This window comes from Arachis ipaensis, chromosome B06 (genome assembly GCF_000816755.2).
Source record: "Arachis ipaensis cultivar K30076 chromosome B06, Araip1.1, whole genome shotgun sequence".
In the NCBI taxonomy this organism is placed as follows: domain Eukaryota; kingdom Viridiplantae; phylum Streptophyta; class Magnoliopsida; order Fabales; family Fabaceae; genus Arachis; species Arachis ipaensis.
In genome coordinates this window covers 137,020,371-137,039,232 of record NC_029790.2, presented here as the reverse complement: position 1 = coordinate 137,039,232, position 18,862 = coordinate 137,020,371, and the positions used below count along the sequence as shown (strand labels likewise).

At 34.5% G+C, this 18,862-nt stretch overlaps 4 protein-coding genes and 1 long non-coding RNA gene across 8 annotated transcripts in view; 3 read left to right on the top strand and 2 right to left on the bottom strand.

The window, feature by feature from the left end:
- LOC107605758 (gamma carbonic anhydrase 1, mitochondrial) lies at positions 2,622-6,140 on the bottom strand. Its single transcript, XM_016307731.2, has 5 exons — positions 5,845-6,140; positions 4,944-5,087; positions 4,504-4,629; positions 4,273-4,424; positions 2,622-3,291 (listed from the first exon to the last, which is right to left on the bottom strand). Exons 1-5 carry the CDS (start codon positions 5,957-5,959, stop codon positions 3,007-3,009), a joined length of 822 nt encoding a protein of 273 aa, XP_016163217.1. The 5' UTR covers positions 5,960-6,140; the 3' UTR covers positions 2,622-3,006.
- LOC107605756 (pentatricopeptide repeat-containing protein At3g21470-like) lies at positions 6,841-9,377 on the top strand. Its single transcript, XM_016307729.2, has one exon. The coding sequence runs from the start codon at positions 7,180-7,182 to the stop codon at positions 8,782-8,784; it is 1,605 nt and encodes a 534-aa protein (XP_016163215.1). The 5' UTR covers positions 6,841-7,179; the 3' UTR covers positions 8,785-9,377.
- Positions 9,130-11,467, bottom strand: LOC107647824 (psbP domain-containing protein 4, chloroplastic). The gene is given in 6 exon segments (XM_016351871.2): positions 9,130-9,385; positions 9,511-9,738; positions 9,848-9,959; positions 10,252-10,355; positions 10,993-11,081; positions 11,083-11,467. Coding segments are annotated over 6 exon segments (723 nt in total). The 5' UTR covers positions 11,208-11,467; the 3' UTR covers positions 9,130-9,320.
- The window catches only part of LOC110263671, a 17,168-nt gene continuing 12,688 nt past the window's right edge, over positions 14,383-18,862 (top strand). The window contains exon 1 of the long non-coding RNA XR_002349570.1: positions 14,383-14,483. This is a non-coding gene — a long non-coding RNA (uncharacterized LOC110263671). The remainder of the gene's footprint in view (positions 14,484-18,862) is intronic.
- LOC107605755 (uncharacterized protein At5g08430) overlaps positions 15,950-18,862 on the top strand; it is a 4,533-nt gene continuing 1,620 nt past the window's right edge. For all 4 annotated transcript variants that reach the window (XM_016307728.2, XM_021105388.1, XM_016307727.2 and 1 more), the window contains exons 1-6: positions 15,950-16,151; positions 16,470-17,277; positions 17,902-17,999; positions 18,310-18,369; positions 18,488-18,538; positions 18,686-18,756. In XM_016307728.2, the coding sequence (XP_016163214.1) occupies positions 16,599-17,277; positions 17,902-17,999; positions 18,310-18,369; positions 18,488-18,538; positions 18,686-18,756 (959 nt within the window). In that variant the 5' untranslated portion in view covers positions 15,950-16,151; positions 16,470-16,598. The remainder of the gene's footprint in view (positions 16,152-16,469; positions 17,278-17,901; positions 18,000-18,309; positions 18,370-18,487; positions 18,539-18,685; positions 18,757-18,862) is intronic.

Below are 18,862 nucleotides of genomic sequence, written 5' to 3'. Positions count from 1 at the left end.
TTTTATATTTTTTTTCATATAAAATTATTCCTAAATTGAATGGCCTGAAAAAGAATCTAGCATGACGAGCAAATGGCGGAAGGTATGCATTATAAAGATGACATAGAATTCCAAAGTCATTGTGGATTTGTATACTTATAATATAGGCAATGATTTAAAGATAAGTGTATTAAATACAACAAAGTAATTTAACAATCACTATTCACTTTATCCGAAAAATGATATTGAGATAAGGTTGATAATGCATTTTCATATTTGCTGACGATATTCTGAGAATACAATGTATATATGTAAAGTAAAACGTAGCATTCTCATTCAACCAAAAATAAAATCAATTTCCTTTATGGCAATTTAATGAAATTTTAGCAAAGAAAATAAGGTAGAAAATAACATATTTTACTATACCAAATTTAAGTTTATACAACAAAGATACTTCATATATACTATTAAGTAAATAAACTACACTTTTAACCAAAGCATCTTCATGAGAAGATATTTTTGCCATCTTCATTGTAGTATCCACTTACTAAAAATATGCTATTAAGTAAGCTGCTTTGTTGTTGCATATATATATTTATATATATTGATTCACATATGTTTTAATTAAATAATCACTTACTAGAATAATTAAACTTATTATAGTAGAACAAAATTTTAATAAATAAATTAAATTTGTTTACAATAGTATAATAATTTTTTTATATAAAATATTAAGCATGTATAATGTATTTATATACATAATAACTAATTAACAACTGATTTTATATATGCATATAATATAATTTTATATACAAATATGAGCAATGTTATGTTCATTTTAAATATGAGATGATCTAAATATCTCAAATGATAGGTTTTGCTCCGAAAGAGTTCTATCAATTATTGTTCAAAATTTTAGAAAAGGGGCCGAAAAGGAATCAAGAGAAAAGAAGAGAGAACGTGATCTCCTTTCCCATAACCATAATTGAGGTGAGATATGGCCGGTTGAAGAACCTTTCTTTTGTTTGTGATGAATAGAACTATTAATGTAGCTGAAATCAAGGACCAATCATTTGTGTCTTTGTGCAACTTTTTTAGATTCCCATTCATCAGCATCTCACAAATGACATAAAAATCATAATCTATACACATGCTGCATGCCTATGACTAGCATTAATGACACCCTATCACTAGATCGATTAAGTAAATGTCGGTTGTTCGAATTACACCTTGTGCATGGAGTCATTTATTGGCAAGCGGCATATTCTTAAATGGACTTCAGATCTAGCCTATCGGGTTAGGAAATACCGTGAAAAGTAAAAATAATAATAATAATAATTTTGTAGCAGTATATATTATTCTAAAGAAGGTCACAAGGCCAATTTGAACTAGAAATATCATAATCCACTTGCATGGAAGTTAGGCTAGAGAAGAGGGGGGCACTTGCTTCATTATAATAATTAATAAGCTATTTGCCGTTTTGTCTTATAAAGACAAAACATCTCGAATTCGAAAAAGAAAAAGAAAAATGGTGTTGATAACATAAATTTATTGTACCTTTGATCATAAGGTTTAGAAGCATTGTCTCTGGGCTGGGTAAAATATGCCAAAAATCTGAAACAATAATTTAATATTTACCTTTAAGTAAATATTTAAAAACCAATAACCAATATATTTTTATATGTAAAATTCACCATAATTCTTAGATATTTTTTTTTTTGTTTTTTTATGACATTTTCTCTTTCGATTAGCTAAGGACTAATTTGCCACAAACTCAGTTTTATAAAGACTAATCTAATACAAATCTGAACTCTATTTAAGGAATTGCTACTGACTTATACATTAGCACATACACAAAACGAAATTCAAATATCTAATACTTATTTAAATGGACAAGGGGACTAATTATTAAATCAAGCCAAGTTAGTTCTTGGCTTGTTGAATCTTAGATTATATTGTCACACTAATGTTTTTGATACATAAGACAAAGACAAGGAACATTAAAAAACATAAAAAAATAAGGTTCTAACAGCAGAATTACCCAGGAGTTAGACAAAGAATCTGGAACATGGGTGTCAGAAAAAAGAATCTTATGAAAAAGCACAGTATAACAGCCTACCTATGCTTCCTTGGTGTTGGCCTAAGAATCTAGCAAATAGGTTAAGTTTAGTATGATTATTAAGAGTATATCAGTGTATGCCATATCTATCACACACACAAACTGAAAAAGCCAACAATGTAGAGCTTGCATTATTTCATTCATGGCTAACCCAAATAATAATCTCTTAGTCTTACACACTCAATTCAGATACTTTGGTAGTAGTTATTGAGATTAGGTTCTCATAACTAAATATCTTATAATGAAACCAAAAAAAGGAGTAAGAACTTAAATTGTAAATCTTCTCTAAATAGATTTAGGCTACTTGCGACTTGAGACGTTGACGAATTGAGTTTAACTCGGAAATTAGACTCGCTTTGAGCTTGAATTCGACCCGAGCGCAAACTTTACCAGGCTCAACTCAACTCGCTTCCACCCTTATGTATAACCCTTCAATGGCAATGGCAGGCTAGTATATGATGTTCAATGGCAGATTGAAATATCGAAGTTTAAGAAGGAATAGCCATATGTTCACCATTGAAGAAAGAAAGAAAAAAAAAAAAAAACATTATCATCCTCTTATACTAATAATGTGAACAAGAATAAATTATGATCTGTTTATGTCTTGAACATAAAGATCATCAACAAACATGTGACATTGACTTGCAATGAATACATCAAAAGGCCAAAGATGCAAATACACCATCTTTCAGAAGTCTTACCTTTCTCAGACTAGATAACGGAATTTGAAACATTATGGAAATGTTTTGACTCCTGGGTCCTCTGGAAAGGAGTCATACTCTAGCCTAGAACATGTCTGGTATTATTGGAAGTGAAAATAATCTCTCTTCCATGAATTTGAACAAAACAACAATATCCCTTGGTGTCCTTTCAGGATTGGAATTCGAAAAAGAGTTCTATTGAAGACCTCAAATTTTAAGAGACTTTTCTTGTTGTTTCGGTAGGATATTTTCTGGAAGAATAAGCTCTGGAGGAATCTCACGGACAACACCGAGCATTGAGTCATACTCCTCGTCCTTACGTGCATACTTCTTTCGTAACCCCTTCTCAAACTCGATTTCATCAAATGATTTCACATTTTCTGCTGCGTGCACCTGAGCAAGGTTAGTATAGTTGGTGGCTGACTGGGAGATAAAAGCTATCTCTTCATCAGTGAGCTTCCTCAGGAACTTTGCTGGATTGCCTGCCCATATCTACAAACATATGCCAAGTTTATTGTTTCAGATCTTCAACGACATATAATATCATAACATTATTTAAAACAAATCAACCAAACAAATTGGATGAACTTGTTTGAGCTTATTTTATAAGAAAAATACTTTTCTAATATAAATATATTTCTTAGACTTGTGTATAATGTTTGGATAACATTCCTAAAACACTAGAACAGAAAACAATTAGGTTTTACTTATTTTTATTTATATAAATATGCAAAGGTTGCATCCGATAAAAAGAAAAAAAAGAAAAAAAAAGAGTACTTATTTTAAATATTTAAAAGTGCTTTTTTTCCCTTCATTTTCTTTAAGAAAAGGTATATCCAAATGCAACCATAAGAATAACTACTTCAGCTTTCTGATACTAGAATAGCTTCACAATCTAACAAACAGTGTCCTGAATTCCACATTTGAGGTCATTAAAGGTTTTCATTACCATAAATCCATGATATAGCGATTTAGATACATCTTGCAGGTTAAAAGGCATTAATATTCATGCTGTTCAAGGGAAACAGCTCTTCCAATTGATCAAATAGGACTTGTATTTGTTGTAGAGTGCAAAAATCATGCCATTAGTTCATACTTAATAGATATAAGTGATGGCCAATAAAAGTGGAGTAGGATACCATATTAAGGTGTCATCTAGAAGAGTGAGTTAAGAACCAAGCTTGTATTTAAGGTTTATTGTTTTCGGCAGTGGTGCAAACTTCGAAGAAAGATTTTATATATATATATATATAGCAACCTTTCTAATCCATGTTACATTTTGTGATTTATTTCTAGCATAATTATCCTTACCATATCTAAATATCCATGTAAAATCCCCTAAAAATAAATAAAATGGAACACACAATTATAATTCACCCAGTTGATCCAGGTCAATGCATTGTATGTTACAAATGGTTTTTAATCCGAAACCCCAAGCATAGTCATGCTTAGCCTGAACACACATATACATACCTCTCCACTTGGAATCTTTGAATTCTGTCTCACAAGGGATCCAGCAGCAACCATCGCATGTTTCTCAACAACAACACCGTCAAGTAGTGTTGCACCCATACCAACAAAAGCCTCATCCTCAACGACGCAACCATGTAGAACAGCACTATGACCTGCCCAAAGCAAAGTTTAACACCCTTGTAAGGGTAGAATGCAGTAGCATATTCATGGTCATCCAAAAATATTACTCACCTACAGTAACTTTGTCTCCAATAATAGTAGGCAACACCTTTCCACTTAAATTTGACTTCGCAACATGCACTAAGGAGTTGTCCTGTATGTTGGTTCCGCTACCAACACTGATGCTGTTCACGTCACCTAAGTATAAAGTGAAATTCAAACATGATTGCTATGTAGATCTACAACATAGAGACTTGACAAAACCTTCACTTTTGATTTACATTAGATTATCAAAGTATTGCAATTTTATCATATTGCCAATAGAAGAAAGCTGGTTTATGGGAAAACTTTGTTTGAATCTATTTTTTATGAGGAGGGTAACCTCTTAGGCTCTGACTGCTAACTCAAATAGAAAACATCTTCCAAAACTTGATCTTGTTAGTTACTGAAGCATCAAGCAGTAAACAATCTAAGTACTTTTTATGTCTAATTGATCGAGTGAAAACCCTTACCTCTCAAGACACATCCATACCAAATTGATGATCCACCTCCAATTTTAACATCACCGATGACGGAAGCACTTGGGGCAACAAATGCATCCTTATCAACCAGAGGAGTCTTGTCAAATATGTTCATCAGAGTTCGATGCCTAGACACTAAACAAAAGAAGGAAGCAGATTAGTATATATATCTTATGGAATTATGCAAACCAGTAAAGACAGCACATGAATCCAGTTTTTCTATAAGTTTAATGAATAAGTATCCACTGCTACTTGTTATACACTACATGCCATAAATTACAAAGAAAACTCTAAAAAGCAATTACTATGTTATGTTTCCTTCCACCAGTACACGATTTTCATGTTTTGCAGTCTTAGTTATATTACAAGTACTTGTTTAGGGAGAAAAATGGTAGGCAACACAATTGGAAATTCTATGCACCACAGGGTTGTCAGCAACGAAGTTACAATCTTAGCTAAGGTTATCAAATGCACTAACAGCTGCATATCATAGAGTGAAGAAGGGGAGAAAACTAAAGTGCTTAGTTGCCAGCCAGGATCACAAGTTATAGTAATCAAGCCAAAGAACCTTTCACTTTCAATCCATTTCCCAAAACTCATACAACATTAACAATCCTATGCAACCACATTCACAAAATGTAATACTATTATGATCCCCTAATTCATTCTAAGGGTCAACCATCATTTCAAATCCATAATAACAGCTAATTGTCCTAACAAACTTCACATACCAAAACAGACAAAAAATCAAACTTTATAACATTGTAGTCATTGATCCACAATGACAGGAAATGATCATAATAAAACAATGGGATCCAAAACGGGATTGAACTGAGAATGAAAAAAAAAAATAAGGCGATCTAAAAGATTGAAAATTTGAAGAAATACTAACGCTGCTCTTGGAAGTAATATTTCCCTTGAAAACGGGAACCGAGGCGATCAATTGCTTGACCGGTTTCTCGAATCCAGAATCCAACAGTGTATATGGCTCTCCCAAGGGTTCCCATTTCGTCTGATTCTTCAATCTCAGTGGAAAATTAGGTTTTTTTTTCAGATTTAGGGTTTTTGTGGAAGCTGAGGTTGAGTTATGGAAGCACTACGAGCGAGACTGAGCTAGAAAATGGGGGAGAGTGCTTCGGTGGCATAGGGCAAAATGGATTTTGTCAAAGAAAAAATGTTTCATCATTTAGACGAACTATTATTATTATTATTATTATTTTAAAAATTAAAAAAAAAAAAGTGACGTGTCATTTCATAAAATTAATGTACATAAATATTGCTTTGCGTTTAAATGGATAATTAAAGAGAGAAAATAATTTTAAAACGTATTAAAAATTAATGGCAAATAATATGTTTTATGTTTAGAACTTTAGATAGCTTTTAAAAATGTGAAATTCTAATTCTCAATAAGATAAAGAAGTTCAATTTCCTCCTTTTTCTCTGACTCACTTCAAAATGCATTTAGATTAATTAACACTTAAAATTAATATATATTTCTTAATTAAATTTAATATATATATTTTTACATGTAATTGCATAAAAAATACAATATAGGTTTATATGTTAATGCAATGTATATTAATTTTGACCATTTTTTGCAGGACAAGTTTTGTTCTAAACTATTTTATTTTGATGAATTTAAAAGTTAGCAAGTTAAATTACGATATTAGTGCAAATAATAGTTGTTAGCAATAAAGACCATCTATTACTTTTAAAAGATAGTTATGTATATATTTTTATTGTAAAATAATTTTATATGTACATTTAATTATATAATGTTATATTAATAAAAATAATCTAGTTTATATTAATTACATAAATAATCCTCTATCCTTTTCCTAAATTTTTTTCATTTGTCAACCATGCCTATTTGCAAACGAGTTCATACTTATAACTATGCACAGCAGTTATCCTTAAATTGTAATTGAAATGATTTGTCAATTGTCAAGATTTTAGGTTCCATCACAACAATTTTCGGTTGTTTTTTATGCTAGAGTTAACTACTTCTTTTTCACTATATACATCATCATGATAATAACGAAATTTGATAAATACATTATTATTATTATTATTATTGAAAATTTGAAAGGATAAGGAAGGAAAAGTTTCAAGTTCTGGAAGAGTAAGCAAGGGATTATAGAAGAGATAAAATTAGTGTTCATACTTCTATGCTGGTAGAATCTTTCATGAAGATTTGGAGCAGCTTTTAAAAGTTGCTTAATTAACCATGCAAAGGTTTAGCCTTTGCACAAGTACTAACAATACATTAACGTACCCATCGCTCTTGTTTTCTTCCATAAGGAACCACATTAGTCAAGGTTCTCATAAATGTGCTCTTCTTCTGTATAAACAAACTCGCCGCGAAGGTCTCTATGATCCCAGCGTTGTCCCTTTGTTGTTCAAGGCTTGTGTTTCTCTTTCAATTCTTCACCACGTTAAGGCCTTGCATGCCGAGTCCATTAAAGCTGGTTCACATTGTGATGTGTTCATTGGAACAGCATTGGTTGGAACTTATTCAAAATGTGGTCTCCTTGGGGACTCCCGCAAGGTGTTTGATACAATGCCTGACAGAAATGTTGTCACTTGGAATGCAATGATTGGTGGGTACTTGAGAGCTGGGGACAAAGAATCTGCCTCCTCAATGTTTGAGGCGATGCCGGGGAAGACTCCGGTGTCCTGGAGCCAGTTGATTGACGGGTTTGCAAGGAACGGGGATACTGCTGCTGCTAGGAGGTTGTTCAATAAGGTTCCGGACGAGGCGAAGAACGTAGTGACGTGGACTGTGATGGTTGATGGGTATGCTAGGAATGGGGATATGGAAGCTGCCAGGGAGATCTTTGAACAGATGCCAATGAGGAACTGCTTTGTGTGGTCATCTATGATTTGTGGTTATTGCAAGAAGGGCAGTGTCGAGGAGGCTGGGGTGATTTTCGAGCGCGTTCCAGAACGCAACGTGGAGATTTGGAATTCAATGATTGCTGGGCATGTCCAGAATGGATTTGGTGAAAAAGCACTGCAGCTTTTTGAGGAAATGAAGGGTGAAGGGTTTGAACCGGATGAATTCACTGTTGTTAGTGTTTTATCTGCATGTTCTCAGCTGGGACTCTTGGATGCCGGTAAGGAAATACATAACATGATAAAGCAGAGAGGGATGAGGTTGAGTCCCTTTGTTGTGAGTGGATTGGTTGACATGTATGCAAAATGTGGGGACCTGGCCAATGCAAGGTTGGTATTTGAAGCATCAGAGTCCATTGAGAAGAACATCATCTGCTGGAACGCAATGATTTCAGGCTTTGCCATCAATGGAAAATTCCATGAAGTCCTTGAGTGTTTTGGCAGATTGGAGGAATCAAATATAAAGCCTGATTCAATCACCTGTCTCATTGTGCTCTCTGCTTGTGCTCATGGTGGTTTGGTAAATGAGGCTTTGGAAGTAGCAGCTAAAATGGAAAGATATGGAATTGAAATAGGAATCAGACATTATGGATGCATAGTTGACCTATTGGGAAGAGCAGGGAGGTTAAAAAAGGCTTATGACTTGATAATGAGAATGCCAATGAAACCGAATGAAGCTGTTTTTGGGGCACTGCTTGGTGCATGCCGGATTCATTCAGACGTGCAAATGGCAGAACAAGTAATGAAGTTAATCGGTGCAAGCACTGTTTCAAGTTCTGATTCTCTCAATGTGCTTCTGTTCAATACCTATGCAGCTTCTGAAAAATGGGAGAAATGTGAACAGATGAGGATCAGAGTAGATGAAAGAATTCAAAAGACACCTGGGTGCAGTTCATTCATCTCTAGTGCTTCGTCCATGTTCACTTCGACAAAGTAATATATTAAAAACAAAAGGATTTGATCTCTATCATAACTGTTATATAACTTTGAGCTCCTTGACGAGATCCCCATAGTTGCTACTTGCTACCCCAATTTTGGGATATTGTCCCAATAGATCACTTTAATCACTGAAGATATTTGATTTATGATTAGTGATCAAGGTGGTGTTGAGGGCAAAAGACACACTGCTTTGAAGCCAAGGTGTAAACCAACAAGCTGGTTCAATGGAATCTAAGACTTTCTACAAAAGTGAAGAACTTAAATGCCTTTATAATGTCCTTCATTTATAAGTCACAATCACTAAAGTGTGTACCTAGAAGTTAGAATGGGGACTGCCAAGCAATGTCAAAATAAAGATAGACTATTGACCACCTCAGAATTGGTATGTTGAAGGTATACAGACTTTTCATACATGATTGCTCAAATTCGTTTCCCAATCAAAATAGTGGGAAAGAAAATATCTGCTGTACTAAAATACATATACAGAAAGTGCACATTTATGATCTCTCATTCTCAAAAGCTCTCAATTGATAATTATACAACTCGAAAAGACTCAGCTATCTTCTTCAAATCATTGTAGTGTCTCTTCCACTGAAGACCTGCAATGAGGACAACATTCTGTTATTTTCTGTCAACATTTTCAAGCATTTTTTCTTTTTTTTTTTTTTATGCCTGTCCAGACTTGATGATGCAAGACTGCTTAGAAGAGCATAAATATACATACCACTGCCTGTTACACCAAACAAGTACAAGCGATTTCCAGCTGCAGTAGCAGTAATAAAAATATGAGGCGGCTCTAGCTCAAACTGGTAGTATGTTCTTCCATCGTGTTCTGCTACGTCTGAACTTAGAACCTTCCCCTCGACATTGTCCCCAATCATTTCCGGACCAAATGCATTGATGACTTTCTCTGGAGGTCCGATTTTTTCTATTGTAGCATCATCACCAAGATCTGTACACAGTCAAAATTTTATTATTTACCATGAAGTTTCACTGCTGTTTTCATTTCAATCTTATTTTCAATCTCTTTAAAAATACAAAAAGAATTAAAGAAAACTCACTATCAGCAAATCTAAGAACAGGAGCAACAACGACAAACAGACGCCCTTGCTTAGAGTTTGCAAATCTCAAATCTATCTCAGTGCCACCAAGATCTGCTATTGATACTGGTACCTGTTAAGCATATGTAGTGACGATTACAAATATATATAGTGTAAGCAATGCTAGGAATGGCAATGGCCACCGCGGACTTGTGCAATTACTTGTAGATTTTTGTATGGGTCGCATTAAATTATTCAAGGATAATTAGTATGTCCTACAGAATATGTCTGTCCTGTGATTATCTTAAAAGTTCTTTCTTGCACTTTAAGGAATTTCTACCTCAAAACTTAATCAATAGTTCATATAACAGAAATCTTGCTGGATTGTTTTGCAGCTTTAAACAAAAGAATTAATTGATCATTACCTCTTCCCATTCCTCAGGTACTCGGAAAGCGTATGGTATAATAGGACTCCATCCAACACCATGTCCACCGGACTTATCATCTGGCCTGCGGTATGTCCTCCAACCTGTCTGATCAAACGCTTGTCCACATTATGTCATTGTCACTTGAAATCAATATCAGAACAGACATTTCGAACACTAAATGGAAAATATTTAGAAACAAAAGTTGAGTAAGAAACATTGCATGCTTCTAATTTCATAAATGGAGAAAAAGCTGAGGGTTTTTTCAATGAACACTGGGTAGCTTGATATAACTTTTGACACCTTTAAGATTATCAAGTATTAACTAGAGTTAGACCACATAACAAATCTTTTAAACGAACTCATAAATAGTTTTTTCTATCTTCCCTAGGATCTGAAGTTGAAGAAGAACAACGCTACAAAGAACAGCTTCATTCACACCACTGATACTACCAAGGACAAAGCATCCCCCATGTTCTCTCATAACAATACAGATGATTAAAACTTGCATCTATAGAATATGTTCCTAGTTTTTATCACTTGTGCAACAACCCCCCTTGGCATCATCACAATTCCTTTATCATAAGCTTCCATGTGAAATTTGAATGCTATTTCTAGTGGTTTATTATTCAACAATGAGTGGGGAAAGAACACTAATTAACTACAGAATCAAAACACTGAATGGTTATGTCTCCAAACAAGGATAAACTATGTTATTCCAAAACAACAAAGAAAACGAACCATTTTCGTCTGGCTCTGACAGGCCAGGGATTCTCCCTGCTAGAAGACCTTGTTTCACAACCGCAAAACACTCCCCTGGAAAACAAACAACTCCCCTTTGATACTGAATCTGCTGAAGCTCTTTGAACTCCATTTTGTAATGGAGAGGGTTGTATATTCACTTGATGGTGGGTCCTCCAGGAAAGAAAACAGGTTGTGGACAAGGCTGTTGCCATGTCCACACAAGATTTTTATGTGACTGAAATGAACAATGGAATTGGTATGCTGAGGAACCCGAGAGAAAATCTTAGCAAGCGTGGAGAAAGATTAAGGCAGAATGTTGAGGTCTTAATATATATGGCTATGCATGGTTAGTTTGGTCAAAGTGCTCTAGACTTGTGTGGATACGGTTCAATTATCATTGTGGCAGTGAACTAGTGAAACTCGAATAGCTTGTTCACTTCCCTTTGCTAAAAAGTGCTAGAAGGTTGCGATTTCTGGACTCGGTGCCTCACACGTGTTGAGATGAGGTGTTTGGAAATATTGATTTTTCTCTTCCGTGTATTTCTTCTAAATTTAAAACACTACACAAAAAATCATCGATCAAAAAGGATTTCAGATTAACCAGATTTTTTTTTGGTGACTAGATTAACCAGATTAACTTTGTGATAAAGTACCAGAAATTTAATGGATTTCAGACTAATAACATTTATTTTTCATCTTTACAGATGATATTAAATTCCATATACATATACTATATATGGGTTTATTTTTTATTTTTTGGACCAAGTATTAGAAGCATTAATTATCACACACTACACTTTCAAGTTTCAATTCATCTACCAATTAGTAGTGATTTTCTAATAACAAAGTCAAAAACCAATTAGTTGTTTTTGGTCTTTCATCATGTATGTATGTTAATTAACAAGGACAAAGCAAGGTTCTGAATAACAAAATTGTTAGCACAAAAATTAATAAAGATAAACATAAGATTGATTATAATGAACAAGTAATAGTTTCACAATTTTAACATGGCCTGAAGTGATTTTAGTGGATGATCATAAACAAACTCTACTAAAAAACATGATGAAAAACCAAAAAGAAAGAAAAATTTGAAATGCTAGAACACTGTAATTGCTATTTAGAAAATCAATATAGTAACAATGTTATTGAGTTTGCACATATATGTTCAAGACTCATCCCAAGACTCCTTTTTAACAAAACTAATCTCAATTGATATACCAGATATATATTTCCTATAGCTAACAGAACTTAATTTTATTAAGTAATTTCACTATCTTTTGTACCCTTTGTCAAGTATAAATTAACTAATTCAGTTAATACGCAGCTCCAAACACAGCAAATAATCTGCTTCATACACTCTTCAATAACAGTGAACTATGCTTCATAAACAACTCAAATTGTCAAAATCAGATTTCAAGAAATGCATAATTTATCAAGCATGACAAAGCTAAGTTCTCAAACAAAATTTTAATTGAACACAGAATCACAACATAACAGAGCACAAAATACAGCAGAGTATATCACAACAGCATTGAGCAAAGCTAATCAATAATCAATTAAACATTCAATAATCAATCAATCATTCAATAATCAATATAATATCTGAACGAAAAATAAAAACAAAAAGAAAAACAAGCATTAGCAGTGAGCAGAGAAGCCATTGCCTTCTTCGATCTGAGCAGTCTGGGCAGAGTATGAGGAAAATTGGTTGAGCGCGACGGACGACGGTGACCAAGCGACAAGCACGATGACGGACGGCGGCAGAAGCGTGGCTGAGCAGAGATAGACCAGACGACGGACGCGGAGAACGAGGAACAAGCTGTGATTGGTGAATGAGGAGAGGAGTTGGAGACTTGGATCACGACAACAACGACCAGACAAGGACAGAAGCTCCTGAGCGCGACGGATGGTGGCGGAAGCTATTGTAAGCTAGGGTTTCTTTTTGGGGGAAGATAGTTTCGTTTAAGAGAGTGAGAGTTGAGAGGAGTTGGAGTGAACAGAGGTTGGAGAGCTCAATAACGACGATAGCGTGACGGACAGCGGCAGTGTCTCCTTCCTTGCAGCGGCGGTGGAGGCTACTGCTAGGGTTTTGTTTTTTGTTTGAGAGTGAGTTTGAGAGGAGGAGGAGACTGAACGCCGAACGCTTTTCCTTGTTGTTTTTATCCGAAACCCAAAACGGCACCGTTTCAGCAAAATCGGCCGGGTTTCGGTTCGATCTGACCGACCGGTTTTTGGCCGGTTCAACAGTTTTTAAGCGATTTTTAAATTAGCGGTTTTATAAGAAACCAAACCGTAATGAGTCCCGGTTCACGGTTCAACCGGTTGGACAGGAAGAAACGTTTGCTTAATTACAGTATTGATTTCGGAATTTGTATATTTTGTGGTAATTGTGTTGAGTATTGTCCAACAAATTGTTTCTCGTAGATTTCCCTTCTTTTCTAATGCGTTTCGGATATAAAAATCATTTATTGCTCTATGTATGTCACTATATGTGCTGGAATTCCTTTTCATCAATTCTAGTACCCCTCTTTTACCGAAAAAGCGCATTGTGGGAACGGAATTGGAACGCCAAGTAGCCTTAGATTCGGGGGCTTCCGCTATAGCGGAACACGAGGGAAAGATCTTTTATACCGATACTGAAAAGATCCTTCTATTGGGCAATGGGGAGACTTTAAACATCCCATTGGTTATGTATCAAGGTTCTAATAAAAATACTTGCATGCATCAAAAACCTCAAGTTCAATGCGGTAAATGCATAAAAAGGGGTCAAATTTTAGCGGACGGTGCTGCTACAATTTGCGGCGAACTTGCTTTGAGAAAAAAACATATTAGTAGTTTATATGCCATGGGAGGGTTACAATTCTGAAGATGCTGTACTCATCAGCGAACGTCTGGTCTATGAAGATATTTATACTTCTTTTTACATACGGAAATATGAAATTCAAACTCATGTGACAAGCCACGGTCCTGAAAAAATCACTAAGGAAATCCCACACCTAGAAGCCCATTTACTCCGAAATTTAGACAAAAATGGAATTGTTACCCCCGGATCTTGGGTAGAGACGGGCGATTTTTTAGTTCTATTTATATTATTCTATATACCTTTATATCTTAATATAAGAGATAAGGATTCGCAAATCTTCCAGACGTAGGGCGCGAAGGGCCTTGAACCCAAATACATTACCTACAATGGAAGTAAACATGTTAGTAACAGAACCTTCCTCAAAAAGGTCTAAAGGATAAGCTACATAATCAAGATATCATATTTTGGTAGTAGAATTATAACAACTGAGATATTGGATAAAAAAAAAAACAAATTTGATTATAAGTTGTAAAGCAATAAGAATAATATAAATATGAAAAAAAAAATTGAGCAAAAACTATAAAAAGGAATAAAAAGGAATATCGAAAATTCGAGTGGCTGAAGCTGAAGCAGCTACTTTCGGAGTAACAGAAAGAAAAGCAACGATTGGAGTGGGAGAGTCAGAGTCGAAAAGAGGATTCCTCCCTAAAGCAAAATTTAGAAAGACCTATTTTACTGGATATTTCATGGGTAGAGCCAAATATTTGAGATTTTTTGCTTATATGAGTTTTTTTAATGCTTCAATGTTGGGATTAGTTACTAGTTCGAATTTGATCCAAATTTATATCTTTTGGGAATTAGTTGGAATGTGTTCTTATCTATTAATAGATTTTTGGTTTACACAAAATTTACTATTGTTTACCTTGCTCAAATTTTATCTTTTAGCTTCTGCTATTTCAAGAGTTTGTTTAGCTTCTTCTGGATCAATGTCACTACTCTTCTCGGCATCATTTACTAAAATGGTGATCTTATTATTGCCTATTCTAGCAAAACCACCCATCAGAGCCATTGTTACCCATTGGTCATTAAGGCGTATTCTCAAGATACCTATATCTACAGCTGTAGCAATAGGTGCATGATTTGGTAATACTCCAATTTGTCCACTATTAGTGGACAAAATAATTTCCTTCACTTCTGAATCCCAAACAATTCGATTGGGGTCAGTACACAAAGATTTAAAGTCATTTCTTCAATTTCCCCTCCATTTCTAAGTTCGTAGCCTTCGCAGTTGCTTCATCGATATTACTTAAGGGATCTTAAATCGTTTAAAAAAAAAAAACAGCAACATACCAACCATTTCTTTTTTTTTTCTTTGAATTATACAAATTCAGGATTGTATCCCGGAATACACTTTTGCTTGCAATAATTTTTTTATCAATTTTAACAAAATTTACTATTGTTTACCTTACTCAAATTTTATCTTTTCACTTTCTCTAATTTAAAAAGATACTTAATAAGTTGTTCCACTCTTTTCTCATTTTATGCAAAATGCTTTTCTTTCAATTTCGAATTTTTAAAATGTCCAAGATATGTATTCAAAAAAATTTCAGGTTGCTTAGTATTCCACCAATTAGTAACCCAAGATTCCAGACTTTTTTTATGAGACCGTCTCTTTAAAATGAGACTAATGAGACTAATCTTATTTCATCTAATAATTTTAATATAAGTTTCAATTCTAAATTAATCTATTTTTCTTTATTTAAATTTTAAACATATTATTTTATCTTATTTTATTTTTAAATTTCAAAATTAAATCTTTTCAAATTTCAAAATCTTTTTCAAATCTTTATCATATCTTTTTACTTTAAATCTTTCCGATCTTACCTTCTTCAAAATTTTAAATTTCAATTTCTTATGTTTCAAATCTTTTTAAATTCTTTATCTTATCTTCTTTTTAAATTTAAAACATTCAGGTTTCAAATCTTTACTTTCTTTTAAAATTTGACTCTTTCCTTCTTCTATTTTAAAAAATTACTTAAAGAATCACATTTAATTTTCAAAGTCTTTTAATTAATTAGTTGTCTTGACTTTTAATCTATTTGGATTTTCAAAAATCAAATAAATAAATAAATAAAATAAAACAACAAAAACTATGAGCGGCGGCAGCGCTTGTCCTTGTGAGTTGTGAGCTTCTCCCATTCCACATTTCATTTCCACTCGGCACTTCAAATGAAATCAACTGACACTGTGACACGCACCCGCACGCACGCACGCACACTCTCTTTCTCTCACTCTCTCTTTCACTCTGCTTCTAGAATCTTCCTCAGCCGTAACAGCACCACACCACAACCAGGTATTCTCGTTCTCACCTTCTCTCTTATGAACCTACCTTAATTCCATTTCCTTCTCTTCCATTATTTCCATTTCTTTCTTTCTCTCCTTCTTAAATGTTTCATTTCACGATTCCCTCTTTTGTTTTGCCGAATTTGAATTTTTTGGGATTCCGGAGATGAAACAGTGACGTCAGTTTTACTTTTAAGCCATTTTTGAATAATCATTTGTCAACGTTGTTTCTGTTTTTGGTTAACTATGCCAATTTGAATTTATTATTATTATTTGTTGTTGTTGTTGTTATTGTCTTTACAATTATTATTGTTAACTTTGTTGTTAGAGGTTGGGGAAAACTGAAGAAGAGAAAGCATGGAAGCATAGGAAATTTGAGAGGTGAGAGGGAAGACTTGTTATAACTGTTAGAGATTGATTGAATTTAGGGTTTCTGATTTGGAAATAAGGGAAAAAAATGGATGACGATGTTTATGATGGGTCCTTCTGGGTTGAGGAAATTAATGGCGAGGTTCAGCTTGAGACTCCTATGAGAAAGAAAAGGAAATATGTTAAGAGAAAGAAGGAATACGATGGTTGGGGATCAACCAATCTTATTCAGTTTCTCCAATCTCTCGGTTTTGACACAAGCAGGCAGATAACTCAGAATGAGGCTGCTGCGCTCATAAATGAGTATGTTAGGGAGAATAGCCTTCAGCATCCTACCAAAAAGAAGAGAATTGTCTGTGACAAGAGGCTGCATTTGTTGTTCGGAAGGAAGACAATTGGCCGGTTGAAGATCAATGCTTTGCTCGAGTCCCACTTTGCCGCAAACTGTGTTGAATCGGACGATGATATCTACTTCAATTCGGATGATGATGATAATTCCCCGGCATGTGAAACTCCAAGAACGACAACGGCTTCTTCGGAGAGGAAAAGTCAACCGAGGGGACGGGTTGTGGAAAAACCCAAGAGCTGTTTCGCAGCCATTGTTCCTTTCAATATCAAACTTGTTTACTTGAAGAGAAGTCTTGTTCAGGAGCTTGTGAAGGACCCCGAAACATTTGAGACTAAAGTAGTTGGAAGCTTCATAAGAGTCAGATGTGACCCGAATGACTATCTTCAGAAAAACTCTCACCAGCTGCTGCAAGTAACAGGTGACATGGCTGCTGTTGGTTGATTATGACATTGCATTCTTGTAAATGAAGTAAACCCAAATGTGTTTATTATGCACTCAGTTTTGGTAACATTTGCATAAGTTGCATGCCTGGCGCTATTAATTTGATTAAGCGCTGAATCTAATCCAGTAGGCTCATGCCATATGGCATTCCCATAAATGAAGTGCTTATTATGCATTTTTCTCTTGGCATCTGTTTTATTTACTTAGCAGGTGTGATTAGTCCTAACTGAATGATTTGGGCTATATGCAACAGATGCCACTGAAGAAAACAATCTTTAGCTGTTAGCAGTTCTCCTCATGCTGGGTTTGAGTCGCATATATACAGCATGTGACAAATAGAATGAGGAAGGCATATTAGTTCGATGTATATATAAAATAGAAATAAAATAAAATCGTAACTCTGAAAATGGAGGATAAGAAATAGTGTTCGGCATGCAATTAATTTCATGTTGGCTGCACCCTGCCACTATTTCTCTTAGGGTTGCATATTCATGTAATATTTATTTCTGCATTTAGTATAACAATGGATGTCTGAGTATGACAGCTATAGAAATTTGGCCCCAAGATTATTTTCTACAATTCTTTCTTGGATGTCTTCTAGGTTTAGAGGAGGGCTCAAATGAGGATATCCTCCTGCGAGCCTCTGGCTTTGTTGAAGACATCAGCATTCAAATGCTTTCAGATGATAACTTCACTGAGGTAAATCAGTTTAACTTACTGTTTTCAGACTTAATTTTATTAAAATGGCTTCAACTCACAGGACTTCAGTTTGACTCATGCTGATAATCTTACATTAAGTCATAAGTCACATTGGAAACCCTTAACAAAACGTATGGCATGCCCTGAACTTGGAATTTGTTGACCTTCCCCACCCCTAAATTTTAATCATATACCAGAAAATAAAAATGTCAAGTGTTCTTAATGCTTTTAATCATTTTCAAGAACTGTATGCTTCAAATTGTATCTATAATTTAAATTTGGGGTTTTGGATCTGTGACTTTGGTTGCAGGAGGAGTGTGAGGATTTGCATCAAAGGGTAAAAGATGGCTTGCTCAAGAAACCCATGATTGTAAGTTTTCTCCAGTTCTTTAAGCTATTCTAAAGTAAGGAAATTCTTGCAACACTAGAGCAATCCACTTCATTAAATTATACATTGTGACGATATTTTTATATAATATACATTGTAGGCGGATATAGAGAAGATGGCAAGAATATTGCATGAGGATGTGACTAAGCATGTATGTACTAAACCATTATTAATCCTTGTGTTACAATTTCCTTGTTAATCTCCTCACACTTAGTTGACTAGCTCCAGAGTCATGTTGGCTTGATTCTTCACCTAACTTCTTTCCTTCTTTCTTATTATGTTCTGAATCTTCTTTTAGTGGCTTGCAAGAGAACTTGTGCAGTTAAAACATCTAATTGATCGAGCTAATGAAAAGGGTTGGCGTAAAGAATATCCTTCTTGATATGTATTATCTTATTAGATGACGTTTTTGTCGTATTGTGGCTTCCTTTCCTTACCTTTTTGCATCAAATGATGGCAATATGCGGTGTGAAGT